This window comes from Mesoplodon bidens, assembly GCF_964165515.1.
Source record: "Mesoplodon bidens genome assembly, chromosome: 18".
In the NCBI taxonomy this organism is placed as follows: domain Eukaryota; kingdom Metazoa; phylum Chordata; class Mammalia; order Artiodactyla; family Ziphiidae; genus Mesoplodon; species Mesoplodon bidens.
In genome coordinates, this window is record NC_138175.1 from 13,363,884 (window position 1) to 13,388,950 (window position 25,067).

Below are 25,067 nucleotides of genomic sequence, written 5' to 3' on the forward strand. Positions count from 1 at the left end.
TTTTTTCTCTGCCCTAACAGGTGAGCAATAAAATACCTTTGAAAGGTTAGTGACTGGTAGTTTGGTCTTGAAATTGCCATTTTCTGTTTAGTGCATGGACTCTTCAGAAAGATGCTGTCTGGTACAATCTAACAGGTAGGTAGTTCCTAGGATGGAGAGGATCTGGGTTACAGTTTGGCCATTGATTATGAGCCTCTGGACATTTATTCAGTTGGCCTCCCTGGACTTCGGTTTTCTCATGAAGCAATTCGATATCATCATGAAGAAGTTGAACTACATAATTTCTGTAGTGTCTTCTGGTTCAAAATTAAGATTCTGGCAATTAAGGTCCCTGCATTTGCTAATCATCCTAACATTGTACCAGTATGATAACATTTAATGGTCAGAGTCCCTTTCCTTTCATGTTGCTCTAGATTACTACCTCTCAGATTTAGCTATATGTTCATTAACTTAGTTGTTTATGAACCCATTTATAAAATGAAGTGTTTTCTATTAACTTCATTATTTTATTTTGAAATCATGTTTTAAATTACTTTTAAATAACACCATAGCAAACATTAATTCCAAAGGATATACCATGGAAAGTGAATTTCCCTCCTACCTCTGACTCCACTCCCCAGAGACAGTTATCGATACCATTTTCCTGTGTCACCCTGAATGCGTAGATAGGAAAAATTGATGTGTCTCTTTTCTGCCCCTGCCAAACTCACATTTTTAAAAAATAGCTTTATCGAGATATAATTCACATACCATGCAATTCACCCCTTTTTAAAAATTTTATTTATTTTATTTATTTTTGGCTGCATTGGGTCTTCGTTGCTGTGAGTGGGGTTTGTCTAGTTGCGGCGAGCAGGGGCTGCTCTTCATTGCGGTGCATGGGCTTCTCACTGTGGTGGCTTCTCTTGTTGCGGAGCACGGGTTCTAGGTGTGCGGGCTTCAGTAGTTGTGGCACGTGGGCTCAGTAGTTGTGGCTCGCGGGCTCTAGAGCGCAGGCTCAGTAGTTGTGGTGCACAGGCTTAGTTGCTCCGCGGCATGTGGGATCTTCCCGGACCAGGGCTCAAACCCATGTCCCCTGCATTGCCAGACAGACACAGACACTCTGCCACCAGGGAAGCCCCAATTCACCCATTTAAATGTACAAGTCAGTGGTTTTTTGGTACTTGTTATTAATTTCCTAGTCAGTTTTTAAACCTCTTTTTTTTTTTGAATCAAGGAAATGCCTATACATAGTTTGAAAAGTCAAGTAACATTACAAGGCTTATATTGTCAGTCAGCAGAATTCCACCTCACCTTTTTTTTTTTAATTAATTAATTTATTTGTTTTTTTATTTTTGGCTGTGTTGGGCCTTCATTGCTGTGCATGGGCTTTCCCTAGTTGAGGCAAGCAGGGGCTACTCTTCCTTGGGGTGCGCAGGCTTCTCATTGTCGTGGCTTCGCTTGTTGCACAGCATGGGCTCTAGCGCGCAGGCTCAGTAGTTGTGGCTCACGGGCTTAGTTGCTCCACAGCATATGGGTCTTAACGGGCCAGCGATCGAACCCATGTCCCCTGCATTGGCAGGTGGATTCTCAATCACTGCACCACCAGGGAAGCCCCCCACCTCACCCTTTTCCCCACCCTGATCTCACTCACCAGAGGCAACCAGTTAAGACTCCTCAGCTATTTATTTTGGATTGCCTCTATTTTTCCAAGTGGTATACTACATACACTGCTGTATCTTGATTTATCCATCATAGATATTCAAATTGAATTCTTACAGTAGATGATGAGTATTTAGCACTTCTACTTCGGTTGTGAGTCCCTTATGTATATATACCTGGCCTTCCCCCTCCTTCCAATGTAGTCATATAACAATTGTTGGGTTAAATCAGTATTTGGGGTTCTTTTTCTCAGAGTTATTGTCAAGAGGTCCTATGCCATTCTGATTCTGGACTCTGTATGTGACCTATTTTTTCTCTTTGGAGAAATCCTATCTTTGTCCCTAGTGTTATCTTTACCTGTTGTGTGTGTGAAATTTTCACTGTGACTGCTTTGGTATGTGTCTTTTTTCATTCATTGTGCTGGGCACTTAGGGGGACCCTCCTCCCCTTTTTGACATTATTACCTGTTTTATCTAAACAAATAGAAAAATAACATATACTTGGCATTATGTAGCCATATTAACAACCCATAAAATATTTTCAGGTGCCCTGGAATAACTGTATCTCAAACGTTAGATTTCTCAGTATTGACTGATATGGATATTGTCATTTGTAGCATTCTAGGAGAGAACGGGATTATATAACTGGAAATCATGCAAGTGTTCTTGTTCTGATGTGTTCTTAGACATGCATACGTCCATATTATTTTTCAACATGATCTTGAAGTTCACCATTTCATTTTCTTATATTGAACTTTAAAATATGTGTAGTAAGGTGTATGCTTAAGTGAACAGCTCAAATAAATTTACAAATATGTACACCCATATGGTCACCATTCAAATTAAAATAACGACTAATTTTTAGCACGTGGGAGGGCCCTTTCAGTCTGGAAATCTGTGTCTTTTAGTTTGGAGAAATTTTCCTGCATTACGTCTTTGATAGTTTTCCTCATTCTTTATGGAGCTCCTCTTAGTGTACGTTGGATATCCTGTATGGATTCTCTTCTGAACTTTTGGTCTTTTTGTCTTTCTCTTTTGCATTCTGGGAGTTTTCTTCAGCTTTAACTTCCAACCCTTCTGTCAGGTTTTAAAATTTCAACTATAACTCTAGTTTCCAAGAGCTCTTGTTCTCTGTTCTTTAAATTGTCTCCTTTCATGTCTCTGAGGATATTAATTCTAGGTTTTCTCCTTTCCTCTGTGCCGCCCATTTCCTTTTTTTCCTTTTGGCTGTGTTGGTCTCTGTCTTTTAAGTTTCCTGCTGTGACTGATGCTCACGGGCTCTCTGTGAATATTAAAGAGTGAGTGGAATCTCTGTTTACGTGTGTAGTGGTGGGACCCACTGCAGGGAGATCAGGTGGGAACCAGGCCCTGTTGTTGGAGGGTGCCCAGATGTCATCCTCTCCAGGGCTTTGTTGTTGTTGTTGTTTTGTTCGCTTTCGTTCTTTCTTGGGCTGCTCACTTCCTCCTCAGCAGAATCCGCTTGTCATTAGTCACCATCTGAAGACTAAAAGCCATGTGTTGTGAGTTCTGAGCAGGGGAAGAGGCCTGAGGGTCTCACCCTCCACTTCCTGCCCTGTTTTGAGCACAGCAGCTCTCGCTCACCCCCTGCTGTGCCTCTTGTCCCAGGCCCAGGGTTCCTCTGAGGTAGTTTCTCTTCCTCTGCAGCTCCTGCGGGCCTGGATTCCAGGCTGGTGTGAACCAGCTCGCTCTGCAGGCACTTGGGTGCTGGTTGTCTTTCCTCTAGATCAGTTACCATTTTTCTGTCGGCTTTCCGTTTCCTCTCTCATTTTCTTTGTGGGTTTCCGCCTTTTATGTTTTCACTCTTATTCTAGTGGGTCTTCAGTGGGGGATGAAGACAAACATGTTATGTCCAATCAGGCATGTTTATCCTGAAGTGCCCACCTTCTGCTGTTCTGCATTTGCCCTGTACTGTCTCTGATTTCCCCTGTTGAAAAACACGCCATATATATAGTGCTTGGCCTTTGCCCTGTTTTCATTCTAATGGGAAATGCCGGCCTGCCTGCCATAGGATCAGATGATTCCTTAGGAAGAGGTCAGAGTTTCTAGGTCTTTGTACTATGCCAACTTTCTCAGAAGCCCCAGAAATTCTCTTAATTTGTGTCTTCCCTGTGCTTCCCTTCTCTCTTAATCCATCCCTCCTAGGGTTTCTGCTAGAGTTCTACATGCCATTTTATTTCCACTTCCTGTCTGTTCTGAGCAGGGACAGTTAATCTTTTTCTTCATTATCGAGCCCACCTGTCCTTGCTGACTCCCGGGGGCTTGGAGTGCTCCCCAACAAAGAACTGCTGATGGCTGCTGAAGAGGTTGATACACATACCAAGGATTTTTTTCTTAAAACAGAAGGAAAATAGGTGAACAAAGGACATCACCGTTTTCAGATCCTTTATATTGATTGGCACCTTGAACATTATTGGCACTTATTATTATTTTCATTATTATTATTTTTTGGTTATCGTTTCCCCTTCTGATAGTGTTAATTTAGTTCCCATCACCAAGTAGTCAACTTGCACGGGAATTTGAGATTTTCTCAAATTATTTGGCTAAGTGATAAGCGAGGTGTTTAATTTCACACACGTTTATTGCATGCAAAGCACTGTGCCTAGTGATGAGGGACATACAAAGATATTCAAGACATGGTCCATACCCCAAACACTCAGTCGGTTTGGGACAGGAACCTTTACGTTAGCAGTTCTGCTACAGAGATAAGTGCTGTACTGTAGTCCAAATGCAGACTGTGTCATGGGAGTCGTGTGGAAGCAGCTATGATCGTAACTGGGGGATTGGAAAAGCCTGGGAGAGGGCTGGGTGGAGCTGAATCTGGTGGAGGAGGTCAGACTTCCATGGATATGGGAGGGAGGACCATCTCTAGAGACAGATCTCACAGGGAGTATGGCTCCCGCTTGCCCAGCAGCCACGAGTTACTCTTGTCACTTGTATGCCTTTCAGAGTGGATAAATGTCATGTACATCTGGGGATTTTTTGAGCACTGCTTGCGAACCGTATGTTATTCCAAATGTGCTTTTCTATCTTAGTGCTAATGCTGTTCTGTTTTCATAATGTTGATGTTGTTTTCCTAGCCGCCGATTCCTATACATCGTCAGTCTAGATGCCCCCTTCGAAGGTCACCGAAAGATCTCACGCCAGAGCAAGTGGGACATTGGAGCCGTGCAGTGGAATCCTCATGACAGCTTCGCGCACTATTTTGCAGCCTCGGTGAGCTCATTCAAGGAGTACAGGAAAAGGCTTTTATTTTTTTTTAAAATAAATTTATTTATTTATTTATGGCTGTGTTGGGTCTTCATTGCTGCGCGCGGGCTTTCTCTAGTTTTGGCGAGCGGGAGCCACTCTTTGTTGTGGTGCGCGGGCTTCTCACTGTGGTGGCTTCTCTTGTTGCGGAGCATGGGCTGTAGGTGCGCGGGCTTCAGTAGTTGTGGCACATGGGCTCAGCAGTTGCGGTTTACGAGCTCTAGAGAGCAGGCTCAGTAGTTGTGGCGCACGGGCTTAGTTGCTCCGTGGCATATGGGATCTTGCTGGACCAGGGCTCGAACCCATGTCCCCTGCATTGGCAAGTGGATTCTTAACCACTGCGCCACCAGGGAAGCCCGGAAAAGTCTTTTAAATGTGAGATCTAGGCTGGTAGGTCTGTGTTCTACGTAGAGAAGAGAACATAATCGTCATTTCTCAGGCGGCAAAGAGGGGTTGCATGGTTCGAAAAGGAAGATGGAGGCAATTACAGATTTAAATGTATATGAAAAGAATTGGGGTACCATCGGTAATTGTAAGAATTGAATCCAGATTTGGAAAGGGAAGCAGGTAGATACCTCTATGTCTATGTGTGGTAAGAAAGAACCTGTTTTCAGCATGAATATAACTAGCCAGTGACTGAAAGAGGTTCTAAGGAAGGACCTGGTGAGCTGGTCTGGGGGCGACAGTCATTGCTTTCAGAGGGATCAGAAGATTCCATACACCCTTCCACTCAAAGGAAGGGATTCTTTTTTGATTGAATCCTGTTTATATGTGAATTCTTCCAGAGAAAAGATGCATATGTTTCATTAGGCTTTTCAAGGGGTTCACAACTGAAAAAATATCTGGACTTAGATCATCTCTGGTATCCCTTGCCCGATTCTTTATCAGTGTTCTGTTCTCCTAGGGCAATTAGAGACCTAAACCTCTGGCTCCTTTTGCACTGGGCCGGGAGGGCAGTATTTGAAGGAGCCCTTCTCATCCTCCAGGGAATATGACCATTTGCAGTGCTGTCTGGATCTGTTCTTACCGGGAATGACAGTCTGTGAGAGGAAAGCATCTCACAAAAGAAAGAACACTGCTCTCAGCTTTAGAAGGAACAAAAAGCCGCTGTTCTCCGTCATTTCCAAAATAGAATCTGACTGTCTGCCTTTAACCAGGGACAATGACTAAAGTGGACCTGATTCCTGGGACTGTAGACAGGTCAGGCCAGATCATTCTTCATGGTGGGGGCTGTCCTGTGCTTTGTAGGAAATTAGCAGCATCCCTGGCCCCTCCCTCACTAGATGCCAGTAGCATCCTCCCCCACCCCCATCGTGACAGCCAAAAATATCTCTAGGCATTGTCAGGTGTCCCCTGGGAAGCAAAGTCTCCCCTGATTGGGAACCACAGATTTAGGCTGACCCTTCAGTACTAGGCCCAAGTGGATCAATACTGCATGTGTTTGTGAGTGGCAAGAAAGAGCCTTATGTATTTATTTTTTTCAGACAATCATTTAAAGTGAACAATTCAGTATCATTTACTACATTCACAGTGTTATGTAACTGCCACCTTTATCTAGTTCCCAAACATTTCCATCACTCCAAAGGAAACCCCCTTACCATTAAGCAGTAATTCCCCCACCCCCAGCCCCTGGCCACCTCCAGTCTGTGTTCCATCTCTGGATTTAGCTATTCTGGATATTTCATATAAATGCGGTCATACCATACATGACCTTTTGTGTCTAGCTTCTTTATCCACGTCAGAGCATGTATCAGTACTTTACTCCTTTTTTATGGCTGAATAATATTCCATCATAGGGATACACCACATTTTGTCTGTTCATCCACTGATGGACATTTGGGCTGGCTATTATAAATAGTGCCGATAAGAACATGTACGTGCATGTACTTTTTTTAAAAAAAAATAAATTTATTTATTTATTTATTTAATTTATTTTGGCTGCATTGGGTCTTCATTGCTGCGCACAGGCTTTCTCTAGTTGCAGCGAGCAGGGGCTACTCTTCGTTGCAGTGTGCGGGCTTCTCACTGTGGTGGCTTCTCTTTTTGCGGAGCACCGGCTCTAGGTGCGCAGGCTTCAGTAGTTGTGGCTCGCAAGCTCTAGAGCACAGGTTCAGTAGCTGTGGTGCACAGGCTTAGTTGTTCCGTGGCATGTGGGATCTTCCCGGGCTAGGGCTCACACCTGTGTCCCCTGAGCTGGCAGGTGGATTCTTAACCACTGTGCCACCAGGGAAGCCCTGTACATGTACTTTTTTGGATACTCATTTTCACTTCTTTTGGGTATATTCCTAGGAGTGATTGAAAGGCCATGTGGTAAGTCTGTGTTTTACTTTTTGAGGAACCATCAAACTGTTTTCTGCAATGCACAAGACCGTTTTGCAGTCCCATCAGCAGTGCATCAGCATTGCATAGCAATGCACAATCCAGCCTCACCAAAATTTATTTCCTGTTTTTGTTTTTGTAATTTAAAAATTCTAGCCATCTTAGTGGGTATAAAGTGGTATCTCACTGTGGTTTTGATTTGCATTTCCCTAGTGACTAATGTTGTTGAACGTCCCTTCATGTGCTGGCTGCCCATTTGTATATCATTTTTTGGAGATATGTTTATTCAAGTCCTTTGCTGATTTTTGAATTGGGTTGTTTGTCTTTTTGCTGTTGAGTTATAAGAGTTCTTTATGTATTCCTGATACTAGACCCTTATCAGTGACATGAGTTGCAAATATTTTCTCCAATTCTATAGATTGTCTTTACTTTCTTGATAATGTCTTTTGATATGTAAAAGTTTTAATTTTGATGAAGTTCAATTTACTGATTTTTTTTTTTTCCCTTCATTGCTCTTGGTTGGAAGGCAAGCATTTTCAGGAGAAAGAGCTTTGGAGTAAGGCAAATCTGAGGTCAAGTCCCAGTTTCAACACTCACTGTTTTATCATGAGCACCCATCCAACTTTTGGAGCCTCAGTTGCCACACCTATGATGTGGGTGATGACACCCAGTGTGCAGTGTGATGGGAAAGAGCAGAGGGCAGGTTTCTTAAGGTTCCTAGTGCGTAAACTGGCACTAGCAGACCCTGGAAATGGCTAGGAATGTTATTATAAGATAAGGGGGGGCTTCCCTGGTGGCGCAGTGGTTGAGTGTCCGCCTGCTGCTGCAGGGGACATGGGTTCATGCCCCGGTCCGGGAAGATCCCACGTGCCGCGGAGTGGCTGGGCCCGTGAGCCATGGCCGCTGAGCCTGCGCGTCCGGAGCCTGTGCTCCGCAACGGGAGAGGCCACAACAGTGAGAGGCCCATATACCGCAAAAAAAAAAAAGATTAGGGGGGCTTTTCTTTACACTCCTATTCCCATTGGAAGCTATTTTGAATCCTTACCTTTTGACAGGAAGCTTACCTATTTAGAATTGGAAACTGGCGTTTCTGGATAAAAATCTCAGAGCTGTATACAACTGTCTGTCTCTGAGCTAAAATGAAAATCCATCATATATATATATATATATATATATATCAGTTCAGAAATTATTAAATAGCCTACTAATAGTAATTAGTCTATTAGTAATCTTTATCCATTTTCAGTGTGTTTCATGAACTCATGATATTTAGGGAGCATTTGCTGGCTTGTTTCTTTAAGAGAAATGTAGTTTGACTGAAGCTTTGTTTTTCTTCCTTTTCCTTATTGTAATTTTGGTTTCTTCCGGCCCATTTTCCCTGTGTCTTTCTGCTTAACCCTTAAAGAACTTCATATTTCAAGGAGTCTTCTATAATTTTGCCTTCTAGGACACCCTTTTAGTGGTGATTCTGTTTTCTTTCTCATGCATGTGTTTTTTCACAGTGTGGTAGGTGGACTCCAGGCATTTGATGGTGGGAAGGGTGAGCTGAGAACATGGAGTGTGGCAGCAACTGGGGAGATGGGTGTGTGACCCTTAGGGCAGGAAGGTCATTCCTCTGATGGTTGGGGGCGGCTCCATAACCCATAGCTCACGTGCTCACGAGTGTGTCTGTAGCCTTAGTTCAGCTGTAACTGTTCAAGATGGGTTTCCCCTTGTCTCTTCTCAGAGCAACCAACGGGTCGACCTTTATAAGTGGAAAGACGGCAGTGGGGAAATTGGCACGACCTTGCAAGGCCACACTCGTGTCATCAGGTAGGCACAGCCCTCCACTGCTCCCTGGCCTGTCTCACTTTGTCACAGTCCCTCGGGAAGTGAAACAAAGACATCATCCCCTTCCAGGCTTGACCCTCTGTGTTGCATTGGCCCCAGGTGGCTGCTGCGTCCTTAGCAGTCCTGAAGTGATGGTCTTTGCAGCGAGGAACAGCCGGTGTTTAGGAGCCAGCATCCCTGTAGCTGTTAACCCCGATCCCAGGAGACACTTAGGTACAGCCTGGTCCAGAATAAAGGGTTAGAGCTGTTTGCTGCAGGAGGGAGATGAACTTACGCCCACAGAATCCCCCAGCCCACGGTCGGCAGTGCCCTGGAGCACAGAGACCTTGGGGGCCAGCCCTTTGCTCTCTGTCCAGCCACAGTGGGGCACCACGTGGAGCTCCTGCATTATAGTCCGTTACCCACATGCCCAGTTGCTTCCCACTCGTGGCCTTCCAGCTGGCTTCTGGAATGTTCCTGGATCCATCCTTTCCTTGGGTCACTGTTTCTGGGTGGGGAAAACTTCTTGTGAGAAGTAGCAGCAGGAAGTGTGGGAGTGGTGAAGCTGACGTGGGAGGTGATGGGAAAGGCCAGAACCCCCGGCCTGTGTTAACTGTTTGTGTAGCAAGTGCCTTTCAAGGAGTGAGGACGTGAGTGGGGAGGACCAGAGCCCTGCTTGCCCTCCTTGAAAGCTGTGTGGCAACACGGCAGTTTGCCAGTGCTTTAAAGATGTTGAGTTTACTCAAGGTACCTGTGGTTGAGTCTGATTTAAAAAACGATGTCAACAATCACGTGGGGTTTTTTTCTTTGTTTTGTCTTAGTTTGCGCACATGCATGTATGTGTGCTTTTGTGTGTGTATGTGTTTTAAATTGAAATGCTCTGTTTCTTTTGGTTTTGGGGGAGCAGGTGGTAACCAGGGAAGGACCTGAAAGTTTCCTTCAGAGCTTGGTTAAGTCTTCTTTCCCAAAGAACTTTGGAGGTTCCCAGCCTAACCATGTTCAGGGGCCCATTAACAGTGACTTTCTGAAGCCAATAGAAATGAAATCTGCGAATGCTTTGGAAATGGACTCTGAATTTTTTCTCTTCGTTGTTGTCCTGTTTATTCCTTGTGTTTCCAGTGACTTGGACTGGGCAGTGTTTGAGCCAGATCTCCTGGTCACCAGCTCTGTGGACACCTACATCTACATTTGGGATATCAAGTAAGAACCGTTAAGAGGCATAACCCCTTGGCTGTGGGATGATCTGGGACCTTTGTTTTAGAGACCGGGTATCTTAATCTGGTTTTCCCTAGATGCAGACAGACCCTGAGACGAGGAGACCTTGCAGATACGTTGCTTAGGAGGGGACAGAACTGCTGGTGGGGGTGGGAAGAGAGACAGGGTCGGGAAGGCCACACAGAGAGGGCACCTCATCTACTTGGGTACCACCATGAACAGGTGGAGCTTGGTCTTACTGGGAACACTAGGGGCTGGTGTACCACTCCCTCCTCAGAGGTGTTCCCCTCCGAGGGCTGAGGAAGTGGGGGCGCCATCCACTGTCAGTCATTGGTTGAAGGCTGTCCCCGGGGGCCTCAGCTCCCTGGCACTTCAGGCCCGTCACAGAGGTTTGCAAAACGGGCTTCAGCAGCCAGGGAAATCCTGTTGTCAGAGAACCACAGATTCTGGCATTTGGAAGTCAGGCTGGAGTTTCCTGAAGCGGCAGGGGACGGTGGGGGCATTCTGATGTGTACAGACACACACGTGCTGCAGCGAGCAGTGCTCCAGGATAGCTGCTTTGCTCTTGGTGACGCTTCACTTCCCCTCTGGAAAGGAGGCTGAGAGCCACCTCGTAGAGCAACTCTCCGAGGAGCAAAGAGCGGAGGAGCGCCCAGCCCAGGGCCTGGCGCATCCTAAGTTCTGAATAAACATCCATTCCCGTTTCTCTTTGTAAAGCAGATTCCTTTCCCCGTAACCGTTAACTAGAGGGCCTGTGGCCTGTGGAGTCCCCAGGACAGGACACCCTCTCCCCAGCCAGGCCACACTGCTCCCAAATGGCAGTGACTTTGTGATGCTTTACACTGAAAGGTAAACTGTGGGCAGAGGACAAGCCAGGGATTGAGGTTTGACTGGCCAGACAGACCAGGGAAAGGGATCCTCAGGGAGTAAGGATGCGCACAGCTGACTTCACCTGCATCCCATGCAGGTTAGCGCTTCCAAGGTGACAGGTCTAAGGGCAGCGCCAGAGGAGGGAGAAGGAGCAGAAAATCCAGGGGAAGTGGAAGAGAGGGGCTCTTAACGAGCAAACAGCCTCCTGGGGGAGCTCTGGGGCAAGGGTGCCTCATTTACATGAAACAGTTGTTTTCATAATTTAAAGACTGAAAGACACTTGAACTGACTTGCCTTCTCAGGTCTTCTGAACAGTAAGCCAGGGCTGCAGATTTGCCTTGTCTGGCCCTCCTAGCCCTAGGGGGCTGCCCAGTTCTGTCATTTTGACCATTCGTGGTGAACGGTTGAGTCTCCCATTGTATCCAGGAGTAGTTAAAAAAAAAATAAAATCGTGGTAAAAGCCACAAAGCAAAATTTACCGTCTTAATCATTTTTAAGTGTGCGGTTCAGTAGTGTTAAGTATATTCACATTGTTGTGCAACAAAGCTCTAGAACTTTTTCATCCTGCAGAACTGAAAATCTGTACCCGTTAACCAACTCCCCGTTTCCCCCTCCTTTCAGTCCCTGCAGCCACCACTCTACTTTCTGTCTCTATGAATTTGACGACTCTAGGTACCACGTGTAAGTGGAATCATACAGTGTTTGTCCTTTTGTGACTGACTTACGTCACTTAGTATAATGTCCTCAGGGGGCATCCATGTTGTAGCACGTGACAGAATTGCTTTCCTTTTTAAGGTCTAATCACAATCCATTGTATGTAAAGACAATAGGGTATTTATCTGTTCATCAGTTGTGGACACTAGGTTGCTTCTACCTCTTGGCTGTTGGGAACATCCAGAGTAGTTTTCCAGTCCACCTTGGCAGTGCCGTCGGTTCTTGCAGAATTACGCCTCCACGACTGTCCTGTTGTTCCACAGGAGAAATGACACCAGGAAGGGGTTCCTTTGGCTCCCTCCACCCCCGCATCAGAGTCACCCAGGCCACGCCAGGTCGTGTAATTTGTTCTCTGTGGATACAACTGTATAATTGGAAATTCAGACTTAGCCTCAGCTGAAGAGGCTGAGAAAGTTCATCTCCCTGGAGGGAGACAGGCTTCTCTTTACACTACTTTTTAAGGCCCTCACATTCCCACTGAAGTCCAAGAACCCACTGAAAGGAAAGTGAAGAAATGCGAGCAGCGGGAGAAAGGCACCAGGTGGATGGGGGCAGGTGGACGGGCATTTGACTTCTGACTCTTATGTTTCAGAGATACACGGAAGCCGACCGTTGCGCTGTCTGCTGTAGGTGAGTGGACGCCCCCCGCCCCCCCCCCGGCGGCCTGCATTACCTTCCTTCCACTGCTTCGCTCCCACTGACCCTCCGTCCCCCATGCCCCGGGCTCTGTCCACGGTCGTGTGGACCTGTAAGGTCCACATCACAGGGCCCTGCTCCCGCTCCTCTCAGAAGTTAGAGTCAGGACTGTAGAATGTGGTCAGGAACTTATTTCAGAATTCAGGGGCAGGAGCCACATTGGTTTGTTTTTAAACTTTTTCTTGTGGAAACTTTCAAAAGTGTATAAAACTAGAAGAGGATGAATCGCCTTGTGTTTGTCATCCAGCTTGAACATTGTCGGCGACCAGACAATCTTCTTTCCTCTTTCACCCACTAGCGCACCCACCCCTACTCCTATCCCCTTTGGGATTATCTTGAAGCAAATCCCAGGTGTCATATCATTTCATCAACAAATATTTCAGTAAGTATTTTTAATAAGAGAAGAATCCTTTAAAAAAAACATAACCACAATACCATTAGCATACCTAAAAATATTAACAGTAGTTCTTTAATGTCGTCAAATATTTAAGCAATATTTGGATTTCCCCAGTAGTCTCAGTAGTTGTTTTGTTTTTTTGTTCTCTTTTTACAAATTATTTGAATCAGAATCCAAATAAAGTCAGTATTTATAAGTGGTTGATATATTTCTCATCTCTTTCAGCTGGTAGGTTTCTCCTCCCTTCCCTTTTTTGCTTTGTTTGTTTTTCCTTCCCTGCAAGTTTCTTTACTGAAGAAACTGCCCTTCCGGCACAGTCTAGATGATACTGATTGTGTCCCCGTGGTATCATTTATGGGCATAAGGGGCCTACTGAAACTTTGAAATTACTTTCTGAGCTACCTGTTGTCATCACTCTGTTGGAATTTGACTACTTTTGCAATTCTGCATTGGGGCTGTTACAGAGTATTCCCACCACTTCCTGAGAGTTGAACTTGGGCATAGAACTGGTATACCTTGCCCACCATGATGAAGCCCAATCATCAGTATTCTATTTTGGCATCCTTGGTCAAAACAGATCATATTATCTGTCTCTTAAATCCTGCTTTTTTGTATCTTCTTGCGTCATTTGAATTCACATTTGGTGTTTGCTCCAAAATGATCACGTGATTCTTCTTTTTATCCCCCTGCACCCCAACACCTCATCATTTGAAGTCATTAAACATCATGACTGTATTAAGCGATTGGTTGGTTCTGTGAGGTTAGGGACCACGTCTGCCTTGTTCAGGGCTGCAGACCAGGGTCCGCCTAAGCACCTGTCCTGTGGAGATGCTCTGGGAGTGTTTGTTCCATGGATGTGGAACTCAGGCACCTGTGTCTCCTGTGCTGAGTGCTTAACAGTTGTGCTGCTGGTGCCTCCCTCACAACCTGTGCACACACACTTGTAGGCACTTATGATCTGAGGCATAGAATGGCCCACAGACGTGGTTGCAGAGGACACTGAGCTGAAAGAAAGTACTAATGGTCTGTGAATGCCTCAGTCATCCATCCCTGACTTTGTTATTTCTACTTGCAGGTTTCTAAGTTAGATGGCTTATAGAGGACCTCTAAAAAGAAAGATCATTCTAATTGCTTTCTCTTGGGAGTCTTTCTGAAAAAACAGAGGTAGGAGACTTCTTTCTTTTTTGCACCTCAGTGAGGTCTCAGTGGTGGCAGAGCTCTCGTTCCCTGAGAGGTGCAGCCCGGGTGCTGCGGCTCCCCAGAGCCTGTGGTCCTCATCGCTCTGTGAGCACATTGTTTATACCTTGGGGTAGGGAGTCAGTAAGAGCATGTCCGTGTGTGCTCCAGAGCGTTCTCTGTTTCTGAGAACTCTTATGGTCTGGGAGGTCTCCGTTTGACCCTGGTGTCACAGTCCTAGTTAAAGCACGTTGAATTAGGGGGTTCCCAGAATTTTTTGGGAGGCCTCGTGTTCTGATGGACCACCTACTGGGAAAGACATATTTTCTTGGAACTCGTTTTTCTTTTCTTTTTTCTTTTCTTCCGGTTTTATTGAGATATAATTGACATACGGCACTGTATAAGTTTGTGTGCAGCATAATGATTTGACTTACGTACATGATGAAATGATGACCACAGTAAATTGAGTGAACATCCATCATCTCATTTAGACACAACATTAAAGACATAGAGAAAAATTTTTTTCCTGTGTTGTTGAATTCTTTGGTAACTCTCACGTGGAGATGGAGCAGTCTTTTTTTTTTTTTTTTGGCTGCATTGGGTCTTTGTTGCTGCGCGCAGGCTTTCTCTAGTTGCAGTGAACGGGGGCTACTCTTCGTCGCTGTGTGCAGGCTTCTCATTGCGGTGGCTTCCAGGCGTGCGGGCTTCAGTAGTTGTGGCTCGCGGGCTCTAGAGTGCAGGCTCAGTAGTTGTGGCACACGGGCCCAGTTGTTCCGTGGCACGTGGGATCTTCCCGGACTGGGCCTTGAACCCGTGTCCCCTGCATTGGCAGATGGATTCTTAACCACTGCGCCACCAGGGAAGTCACTGGAGCAGTCTTTTCTTACGCAGTTTCTTCTCTAGCTGATACCATTTCTCGCAAAGAAACTGGGTCTCCTAAGTAACACACTGCCGTCCTCCAACTTCAGGGGTCTCCATCATTCGTTCTTAGGTGACTTAAGGTGCCCTGTGTCTCAAGGGGAACAAAACACAACAAACAAACAAATAAGCAAACAAATACCCTCACCAAAACCAAGCAAGGATAAAGTCTGGGCCTTACTCTATTTCCTGTTAGGCTCTAAGTCCTTGCTTTCCGTCTCATACTCTGCGGATTCTTGGGTCAGGTTGCTCTCCAAAGTCCTGGATCCACTGCGGTGTCCCCAAGGAATAAACGCCCACCCAAAGGGAGAGGGTGTCAAAGCAGAAATGTCATGTGTTGTCTGAGCAAAGAACAAGAAGAGGTGGCAGGAGGGTCATCATGTGATTCTGGTTTGACATAATCAACGTGATTATTTTAAGAGTCAGCTGGAAGTGCTGCTATGTCCCAATTTTCCACCTGTCTCAGCCCCTTCTGGCATCTTCCAGGATGCCTCCTCTCTTACATAGCTCTTTTGTCCCCATTGTTGTTACCTCTGTGTTCTGGCAGAGGACTGAGTTCACACGGTGTCAGGAGTGTTGCCTTTCCCTGTCTCCACGCAGGGCCCCGTGTAACCGCTCGCTGATGGGGAGGTGAGAGTGGGGGTGGGTGCACATAACTTTCTGAGGGCAGAATTGGGTCACACTGGGGCTCATTCTTCAGCTGAGCCTCATCTGGAGGCTGTGTTTTTCCAAGACTCTCCCTCCCCCAGAAACGAAACCAAAAAAACCAGTGTGGGAAGGAGCAGGCTTTGAGCTGAGGCTCTTCTGATTGGGAGCGCGAGCTTGGTGTCGGAGAGGATGAAGGGCCAGGTTGTGTGATGTGTCAGTTACCAGCCAACGGAGCCGGGCTGAGCCGCTGCTCTGTAAGAAACTGTATTTCCCTGCTGATTCTGCTCGGAGGTAACCTGAAGTGTCTTTTTTTCTCCTTAGTGAGATTATTTCCTCAATTAGGTGACTCTGATCCTGTTCCCATGTGTTAATTCATTTATTCTTTGGCTTCATTTTCTCCTTAATGGTGGAGCTGATGCAGTCATAGAAGCTTGAAGAGTTCTGTTCTTACTCATCCGGAACTCATTATCCAGCTCCCCTGGATAAGCTCCGCTCTGGTACTGAAGGCGTTGAGAGCAACAGCGTTCCTCCCCTGATTTTTCTTTGCAGCGGGTGCCTCACAGGTCAAATGGAATAAAAAAAATGCTAATTGCCTTGCCACCAGTCATGACGGGGATGTACGGATATGGGACAAGCGGGTAAGTAATCTTTTTTCCCTCTGAGAGGATATGAAGAGGATGTTGTGAATAGCAGGACTTGTCTTGAGAGACCAGGGTACCCTGTGCAGCATGGTTAATTGCCATGTTAAGATCCTAGTAACAGATGACATTTGCTTCCCGATTAAACTGGTGTTGATGGAAGATAAGGGAGTGAGACATTATGATCAGTGGTTAAGAAAATGAACTTGGGGAATTCCCTGGTGGTCCAGCAGTTAGGACTCTGAGCTTGCACTGCAGGGGACACAGGTTCAATCCCTGGTCAGGGAACTAAGATCCCGCAAGCTGCGTGCTGTGGCCAAAAAATAAAAAGAATATGAACTGGGCCTGACCTAAGCTAGTGTCCCATTTTGCTGCCTCCTGATTATGATATCAGGTGAGCCACAAACTATTCCAAGCCTCAGTTTCCTTTTCTTCAGAATAAAGATGATAATAGTGTGTGTGTCCCTGAGGGGGTCAAGCCTGGGGGACCAGACACTATTCTAGAATGGTCAGCTGGCTTCTTATTCCTGCCCCGGATTGCAAAGTGAAAACTCATTGTTCTAGGACATATACCATCTAGAATTAAATCACTGAGGCAGGATACTTGGTATGCTCAAATCTTCCCTTGGAAGTCTAGCTGTGCCGTCAGCCTCAAATGAGCCTGCAGAGCGTACGTTCTCCCTGCATTAGCCCATGGACCTGAGAGGCATGAAGGAGTTGCAGGGTTCTGGGCTGCTACTGTAATGGCAAGTCTGGAAGTTTGACATGTTGGCATCAGTGAGAACAGTGATGCAGGGAAAGGGCCTCTTCCATAACTAACTGCCAGACGATTGGGTAAGAATGCAGAGAGTAGTCGACTTCTGTAAGATCTGGGGTGTAAATTCTGCTTCCTGCTCTGTGAAATCTGCCTTTGTGGGGAGGACCTACTGTTAGTTTTCCTGGAACTTGTTCAGGAACTGTCCCAGCTGGGATGCTGACTGTAAAGTCTCAGCCTTGCTTCCGGCTGCCCTGCTCCCTTCCCCTTCCAGCAGGGAATAAAGTCATACAGGTGGAGAGGAGAGGGAAGTGAAGCAGAGACTGGGAGGCTGCTGGATTGGGTGCCAAGACCTGCTGGGAAAGCGGTGTGCCGGCCGAAGCCCTCGCTTTAGGTGGCTCTTAGGTGACAAGGTGATTTCATAAGGAAAGGATGGATGGTGCATCTTCTATATGTTAGTTTTATCTCTGTCCCTTTAGTCCAGTCTGGTAATAGTCATTCTTCATCCCTCTTTATTTCTTCAATGGGCAATTGGTTTTATTCATATTTGTCACTGGTATAGCATTTAAATATAGTAAATGGTTTAACTAAAATGTTTGGTTAGTTTGTAGTACTTGTGTATTTGCTTTAGACTGTTTGCAGAGCCATAGGCAAAATAAACATTGGGTATTTAGCCATGAACTCGGTCAGGACCTGTTTTCCAAAACAGTAGCTGTGTTCCTTATCTTGTAGAAATATACTGCTGAACTGTTTCTTTCTAGCCTTCTGATTGGTTTACTCATAACCCTGACTTCCCTTAGCGAGCCTTTTATCTATTTTGTTTAAAGAGCTTTAACTTTTTCTTGGCTATTAATACTTAGGACTTCTGTTCATATGGATTGTAAAACTTGTTGGTTGTAATTTCACTTCTCTGGCACTTTCTAGTATCAAAGCGGGACTATTGGCAGCAAACATCACAGGCTTAAAAAAGTGCAGTATCAGTGGTAATGTTGGATTTTCACTCAAATTCGTGAATGACTAGTAATACTAATATTTCTAAGTGTTTATTATGCACAGGCATTGTTCTAAGAACTTTATGTGTATTGATTCATTTCTCTTTATAACTAACCTTTAAAGTAGGTAATATTATTACCCCATTCTACAGCTGAGTAAACTGAGGCACAGTTTGTTGCCAGGATTTAAATTCAGGGAGGCTGGTTCTGGAGATTGCACTCTTAACCTCATAGACCAGTGCTGATTACAGAAAGTAATACATGCTCTTTGTTGAAAATATAAAAGAGAAAATAAAAATCATTCACAGTCCTGCCCCAGAGACAAATGCTAACATTTTGGTGTTTTCTTACGCTTTTTTTTAAAACATGGTTTATCATATCATATGCATAGTTATGCATACTTTTTTCATTTAACATTACAACAAATACATTTCCCCTGTGTTATAAGCTCTTTCTAAGTATAACTTTTAGTGGCTACATCCTATTGTATCCGATAGCTGTACAATAATTGGTTCTAACATTTAGTTATTCCCCACTTATTATTCATGTTGTTTCTGGTTTTCTAGGTGTTCCAAATAACACCAAGATGAACACCTTTGGTACCTAAAGCTTTTTGTGAATTTAGGATATTCCCTTAAGAAAGGAAGAATTTTAAGTCTGTTGATAAAAATTGTCCAGTTTTTTTCCCGAACAGGTTATACTATTTTATATGTACACCACCAGTGACAAATGCAGCCTCACTGCATTGAATATCATTTGCAAGTATCTTCTAACTTGATTGCTAAAAACAATCTTTTAATGTTTTAATGTGTGAATATATTTCTGAGGTTTCCTTCTGAATTTGTTTTATATATGCTTATTAATCATATATTGTTTTCTTTTGTGATGTGTGTTCATTCTCTTTTTGAGGTCTTAGGGCTTGATCATTTTAAGCTTGGTGGTTTTCCGATATAGAGAACAAACTAGTGGTTACCAGTGGGAGAGGGAAGTGGGGAGGGGCACTACAGGGGTAGGGGATTATGCGGGACAAACTATTATGTACAAAATAAGCAACAATGTTGTGTTACATTGTACAACATGGGAAATAAAGCCAATATTTTATAATAACTATAAATGGAGTATAACCTTTAAAAATTGTGAATCACTATATTGTACACCTGTAACATATAATATTGTACATCAACTATACTTCAATTAGAAAAAAAAAAGATTAGTGGTTTTACCCCCAGGATTGGGGTTGGGTCTGTGTAGATGTCAGAGCCCCTCTTTGTGGGTGATTGTGAGGAAGGGGAGCAGGAATTGCTGACCACGTACCAAAGGAGAGAAGCATCCACTACCTTGTGTCCTTCATTAAGGCCGTACCTGGAGCCAGAGCGGAAGTAGATTAGGCTCACAGGCCCGTATTCAGAGCATGCGTGAAGGAGAGCTGGAGAAGTCTTCTGTCGTTTGTTTTCAACAAAACAAAGCGGAGGGCTTCCCTGGTGGCGCAGTGGTTGAGAGTCCGCCTGCCGATGCAGGGGACGCGGGTTCGTGCCCCGGTCCGGGAAGATCCCACATGCCGCGGAGCGGCTGGGCCCGTGAGCCATGGCCGCTGAGCCTGCGCGTCTGGAGCCTGTGCTCCGCAATGGGAGAGGCCACAACAGTGAGGGGCCCACGTACCACAAAAAAAACCCCAACAAAGCAGAGTTTCTTAAGAATAGAGATGGTCTCTGGGAGTTTTTTGTTGTTGTTTTGGCTGCGCTGTGTGGCATGCAGGATCTTAGTGTCCCGACCAGGGATCAAACCTGTGCCCCCCTCCAGTGGAAGCGCGGGCCCCTAACCACTGGACTGCCAGGGAGTTCCTCTGGGAGTATTTTTGTATTCCCACTTGGCACCCAGCAGACTATTACATGGTGGACACTCTGAGTTCCTTCTGAAGTGACAACTCTCATTGCTGATCCTGTTGCAGAAACCCAGCACAGCAGTGGAGTATCTCGCAGCCCACCTCTCCAAAATCCACGGCCTGGACTGGCACCCAGACAGCGAGCACATTCTTGCTACCTCCAGTCAAGACAACTCTGTCAAGGTGAGCAGCACCCCCAGGGCAGTTGGGGGAGTGTGTTTGGGAGGCATCAGGGGTGTGTGAGCACTTTCTTCAGAAGGAAATTTGCAGTAGGTTAGCATGGCACGTGTTTCAGGGGTGCATGTGCTTTGTGGGGAGCTGGGCAAGTACACCTGGTTATGTGGTCCAGCGGGAGTGATGCACTAGCACGTATCTGATGCGGCTCCTGGCGTTTGTTCAGAGGCTTTTCTTCTTTCCCTTTGTGAAAGGAAGTCAGAGACAAAAACATCTAGAAAGGAAAAGAAGTTGACTTGCCAAGAAGTTGTCAGGAAGCCCCATTTCGGGACTGGCTCATCAAAATAAAAACACAGCAGATAAACAAATAAAGGAGAAAAGCCCACATGGTCGTTCAAGTTACCAAGTTTACCACTAGTCTGGGGTGGAAAAAGAGCAATTTTCTCACGTGATTATCACATCTGCACAAGTTAGGACGTCTTCGATCATCAGCATTTCACAAGTAGAGATGGAGTTGTTTTATTAGAGATTCTCTAATTGACAGGAGATGCTCAAGGATTTATGTATGTCGGTGACCCTATTATTTTTGGTTTCTCTCAGTGTTTCTTGTTTGTTTATCCTCTCTGACTGTGGGATGTGATATGCACCCTTGTTCAAAAGGATGCAGGGCACAGAGTTAGCCGTGCCCCACAGTTCCTGCATATGATCAGGTCTCTGCCTGGAAGGACAGAGATTTGACCGCATAACTAAGCAACTTTAGGATTCAGCTTCAGCAATTTAATGCTTTGTTTTATTTACACAGGCATGTACGTCTTTTTGGTATGGTTAGCAAGGCTAGAATCGTACACTCAGGCTTAAAATCTAACTTCTCTCTGGAGGTTTGTAAATCCCCTGGGGTTGTAATTCATTCTTATGTGCCAGCAGTGGTTTTTCTGTTTGTTTGTTTGTTTGTTTGGGATTTAAGTGTTTGTCCCCATACCCCATCAGCTTGTTTCCCAACTTCAGGAACCAGAAATCATCCGATTCACCTCCTTCTCTTTCTTTGAGGTCCCCAAGTTTGTCAATATTCACTGACAACTTTACTCCCCTTGAGACTTGGATTCCATAGGTAATAAAGCAGATAACAGGCCAGTTTCCACATGTGAAACACAGTCCTTATTCCTTACTAGTGGGCTTAGCTTATGAGTTAAATGAGATTTTTGGCATGGTATTTGATTTATTCCACTATATCCTGGTAGGAAGACAGTTTTTACTGAACATATACAAATAACATAATTGTAAAAAGTGAAGCAATTTAGAGGTACTTATAATAGTCAACCATTGTTTTTAGTAATTGGTTGATAAGGCTCAATGCATGCCATTTTTCCTATATAATCATTTTCTTTAGTTTATCTGATAATTTATTAGCTTATAATTTATAACAGTAATGTTTATTCTATTTGTCTTCTGTGAATTCTAAGGGGTCTGCTGGAACAAGATACCGTTGAATGAGTTTCACTTCACTTTGTAGATTGTAAACTGTAAAACTGTTGAATTGAGGGTTAAAGCTAGATCAAGAAGAAAGAAAAGGATTTTTCTTCTATGGCCATTAAAAATAGAACATGAACTATAATGAAATTAGTTCACGTCTGTTTGGATAACCAATTGTTGTTTTCCTTATCTTGGAGTAAGCAGGCTATTTTACAAAATTGCCATCTTCCAGACTGAGTCCTGGAAATCCAGACCCAGCCTCTTTGTCCATTCTGACATGTTCATGGTATAAGGGGAGCCATATTGAGAAACCTGTACCCAGAGGCTGTTCCCTGTGATGTCAGCAGTCAGGAACCTGGTTCCTGACCGAGGCTCTTCTGACATTTCTTGAGAAAAATTTCTTTTTGATCCCTAGCTTGGAGCAGAGGCCTTTGGCAATGGTAAGAGGAAAGCAGAAGTTACCTATGGATAGGAGGCAGCATGGCTCTGGTTAACTTATTATAATAACCAACTTTATCACTTTGAAATAGACTGAAGTCCTCCATTCAACTATAACGTAATCATTTCATAAGACCCCATCCATGATGGCCTTGAGAATAAGAGCTTTTTATGAACAGTAAGGACTTTTTCCAGGGTCCTCTATTTATCCCATAAATTATCTGACATAACTGTCACCAACTGATGAGCATATTTAAATCTAGAAGCAAAATCTTTTCTTTAAGGGATTCATTTTATTAGTAGTTATGCCGGTCTTTGTAAATGAACGTGAATATACTTCTGTCCAACCTGAAAAGTAAACTATTGCTGAAGTGCATTCAGAGTAATAATATTTTACTTGCATATAATCAACCCAGGGAGGTTGAATTTCTCTTTTGTTTGCTAGTTTTTCGCATAGGGTGGACCTGGTAACAAGAAAGCATTTACAAAGTGTTGGGCTAATTGAAAATATGGAGAATGCCAAGCATACCTAATTATTTCTAGTTTTCCTTCTTTTATAAGTTGAGGGAGCAAGTCATAGTTTACCCCGTGGCCATCTGGGAAACCCAAAAGCAGTTTAGATGGAAATGACATCTTAACAATTTTATTATGTTGAATATGGGACTTGAATTCGGCAAAAAAGAATTGTCAGAAGAAACAAGAATTGCCTCATGCTATACCTATATAGTTCCACCCTCCCCAGCCCCTACCTTCTGGCAACCACTGATCTGTTCTCCATCACCGTAGTTTTGTCTTTATGAGAATGTCATTTAAATGGAATCATGCAGAATGTAACTTTTTGAGGTTGGTTTCTTTCACTCAGCATAATGCCTTTAAGATTCCCCCAAGTCGTTTTAAGAATCAGTAGTTCATAAACTTTTTATTGCTGAGTAGTAATCCACTATATGGATATACTACAATTTATTATCTCTTGACCTGTGGAAGGACATTTGGGCTGTTTCCAGTTTTTGGTCATTGTGAATAGAGCTGCTGTAAACATTCGTGTATTGATTTTTTTCTGTGAACAGAACTTTTCAGTTTTCTAGGACCAACATATAAGAAGGGGATTGCTGGGTCACATGGTGGGTGTGTGTTTAACTTTTTAAGAAACTGCCAAACTGTTCTCTGGAGTGGCTCCTCTCACCTTTTTGTTTTTGTTGTTGTTGTTTTTTGTCCGTGCTGTGTGACATGCGGATCTTAGTTCCCCAACCAGGGAATGAACCCGTGCCCCATCCAGTGGACCACCAGGGGAGTCCCCTCCTGTCACCTGTTTTTTTTGTTGTTTTTTTTTTTGCGGTACGCGGGCCTCTCACCGTTGTGGCCTCTCCCGTTGCGGAGCACAGGCTCCGGACGCGCAGGCTCAGCGGCCATGACTCACGGGCCCAGCCGCTCCACGGCATGTGGGATCTTCCCGGACTGGGGCACGAACCCGCGTCCCCTGCATCGGCAGGCGGACTCTCAACCACCGCGCCACCAGGGAAGCCCTGTCCCCTGTTTTCGACAATAGTCCCGTAACACCTGATAGTGCAGAGCTTCAGCCTTGGCCCTCCTGCCTTTGGTGCTCTGCCATTTCCTGCTTTCATGGCAAATGCTTGAGCTCTAAGTGTGTTTGTTTTTCTGTTAAAAGCATAGACGTCTCTAAGGCTCAGTTTTTGTCTGGCTCACCTGTGTGTTCCCTGCACCTTCCGTGTTGGAGTGGGTGGAAGAGTGGACGTGAGTGGTTGGGCCCCAGATAGTTGCACAGTCACCTTTTTGCTGCGTGGCCTTGACAAGTTACATCGTTTAGTAATTTAGCTTCCACCTTTGAAAAAGAGATTCATAACACCCACTGTATGATTGTTGTAAGGATTAGATGGGATGAAACTCTTAAAGCTTTAAACATCTGTCTGAAATGCAGTCAGCGGTCAGTACATTTTTAACTACTAGCAATAGTGGTAGTTAATTTAGTAGTTAAATTACTCTATGTGGTGTGAAGTGATACAGGATGACAAGTTGTCACTTCTACCTTTCAACTATGAAGGTGGTTTAATAGGCAGGCTGGCAGTGATCTCCCTCAAGGAGTGATCCTCATGTGTTCACAGAAGTCTTTGTTTCTCCTATGTTTCTTAGTGTGAAAGGGGCGTTTCCTGTGTGTCTGTCACAGGAGCATGGCCATGGGGGCTGACTCAAATGCACTTAGAGGACAGAAAGCATGGAGTTTGAAGGCTATGCTTATTTCTTTTCTGTTTTTTTAAAAAATATATATTTATTTATTTGGCTGCATTGGGTCTTAGTTGTGGCACGCAGGATCTTTGTTGAGTCATGGGGGATCTTTCATTGTGGTGCACAGGCTTCTGTCTAGTTGTGGCATGTGGGCTCAGTAGTTGTGGTGCGCGGGCTGTCTAGTTGTGGCACACAGGCTTAGTTGCCCTGCGGCATGTGAGATCTTAGTTCTCCGACCAGGGACTGAACCCGCATCCCCTGCATTGGGAGGAGGATTCTTAACCACTGGACCACCAGGGAAGTCCCGGCTATGCTTATTTTGATAGTTGAGTTTTTTTTGTTTTTTTTAATGGCATTTATTTCACAAATTATCCTGCTTTCTTTCTTCCAGTTCTGGGATTACCGCCAGCCTCGGAAATACCTCAATATTCTCCCTTGCCAGGTGCCTGTCTGGAAGGCCAGATACACTGTGAGTGAGATGCCCTACCTCTTGCTCGGAAACATTATCTAAGTGTTTTGGACAGAAGGGGCCAGGGACATTTCCTCTTATTTTTTTGTGAGGCAGTATTCTCCTTCTGTCTTGGTTTAGAAGTGGGACAAAGGTGGTAATGACGGCAAAAAGCTGTTATCTATTTAAAAAATTGCCCTTGGGTTGTTGGGTGAGACTCTATACTAGAAGTGCTAGACTAGCTGGGCTGGGGAGCTGGGCAGTGTGAAGGTGGTCAGTAAGGGAGGGGAAGAGGGTAAGCTGGAGGGTTGAGAGGCTGGAGGTCAGTGGATCGTGGTGGAAAGAACTCTGGCTTTAGATTCAG

General features: G+C 44.8%; 1 protein-coding gene across 5 annotated transcripts in view; it reads left to right on the forward strand.

Moving 5' to 3' along the window:
• Positions 1 to 25,067, forward strand: part of WDR59 (WD repeat domain 59) — a 108,723-nt gene that overhangs the window by 13,898 nt on the left and 69,758 nt on the right. For all 5 annotated transcript variants that reach the window (XM_081217246.1, XM_081217243.1, XM_081217244.1 and 2 more), the window contains exons 3-9: positions 4,736 to 4,871; positions 8,950 to 9,035; positions 10,152 to 10,232; positions 12,424 to 12,461; positions 16,216 to 16,304; positions 19,999 to 20,115; positions 24,647 to 24,724. In XM_081217246.1, the coding sequence (XP_081073372.1) occupies positions 4,736 to 4,871; positions 8,950 to 9,035; positions 10,152 to 10,232; positions 12,424 to 12,461; positions 16,216 to 16,304; positions 19,999 to 20,115; positions 24,647 to 24,724 (625 nt within the window). The remainder of the gene's footprint in view (positions 1 to 4,735; positions 4,872 to 8,949; positions 9,036 to 10,151; positions 10,233 to 12,423; positions 12,462 to 16,215; positions 16,305 to 19,998; positions 20,116 to 24,646; positions 24,725 to 25,067) is intronic.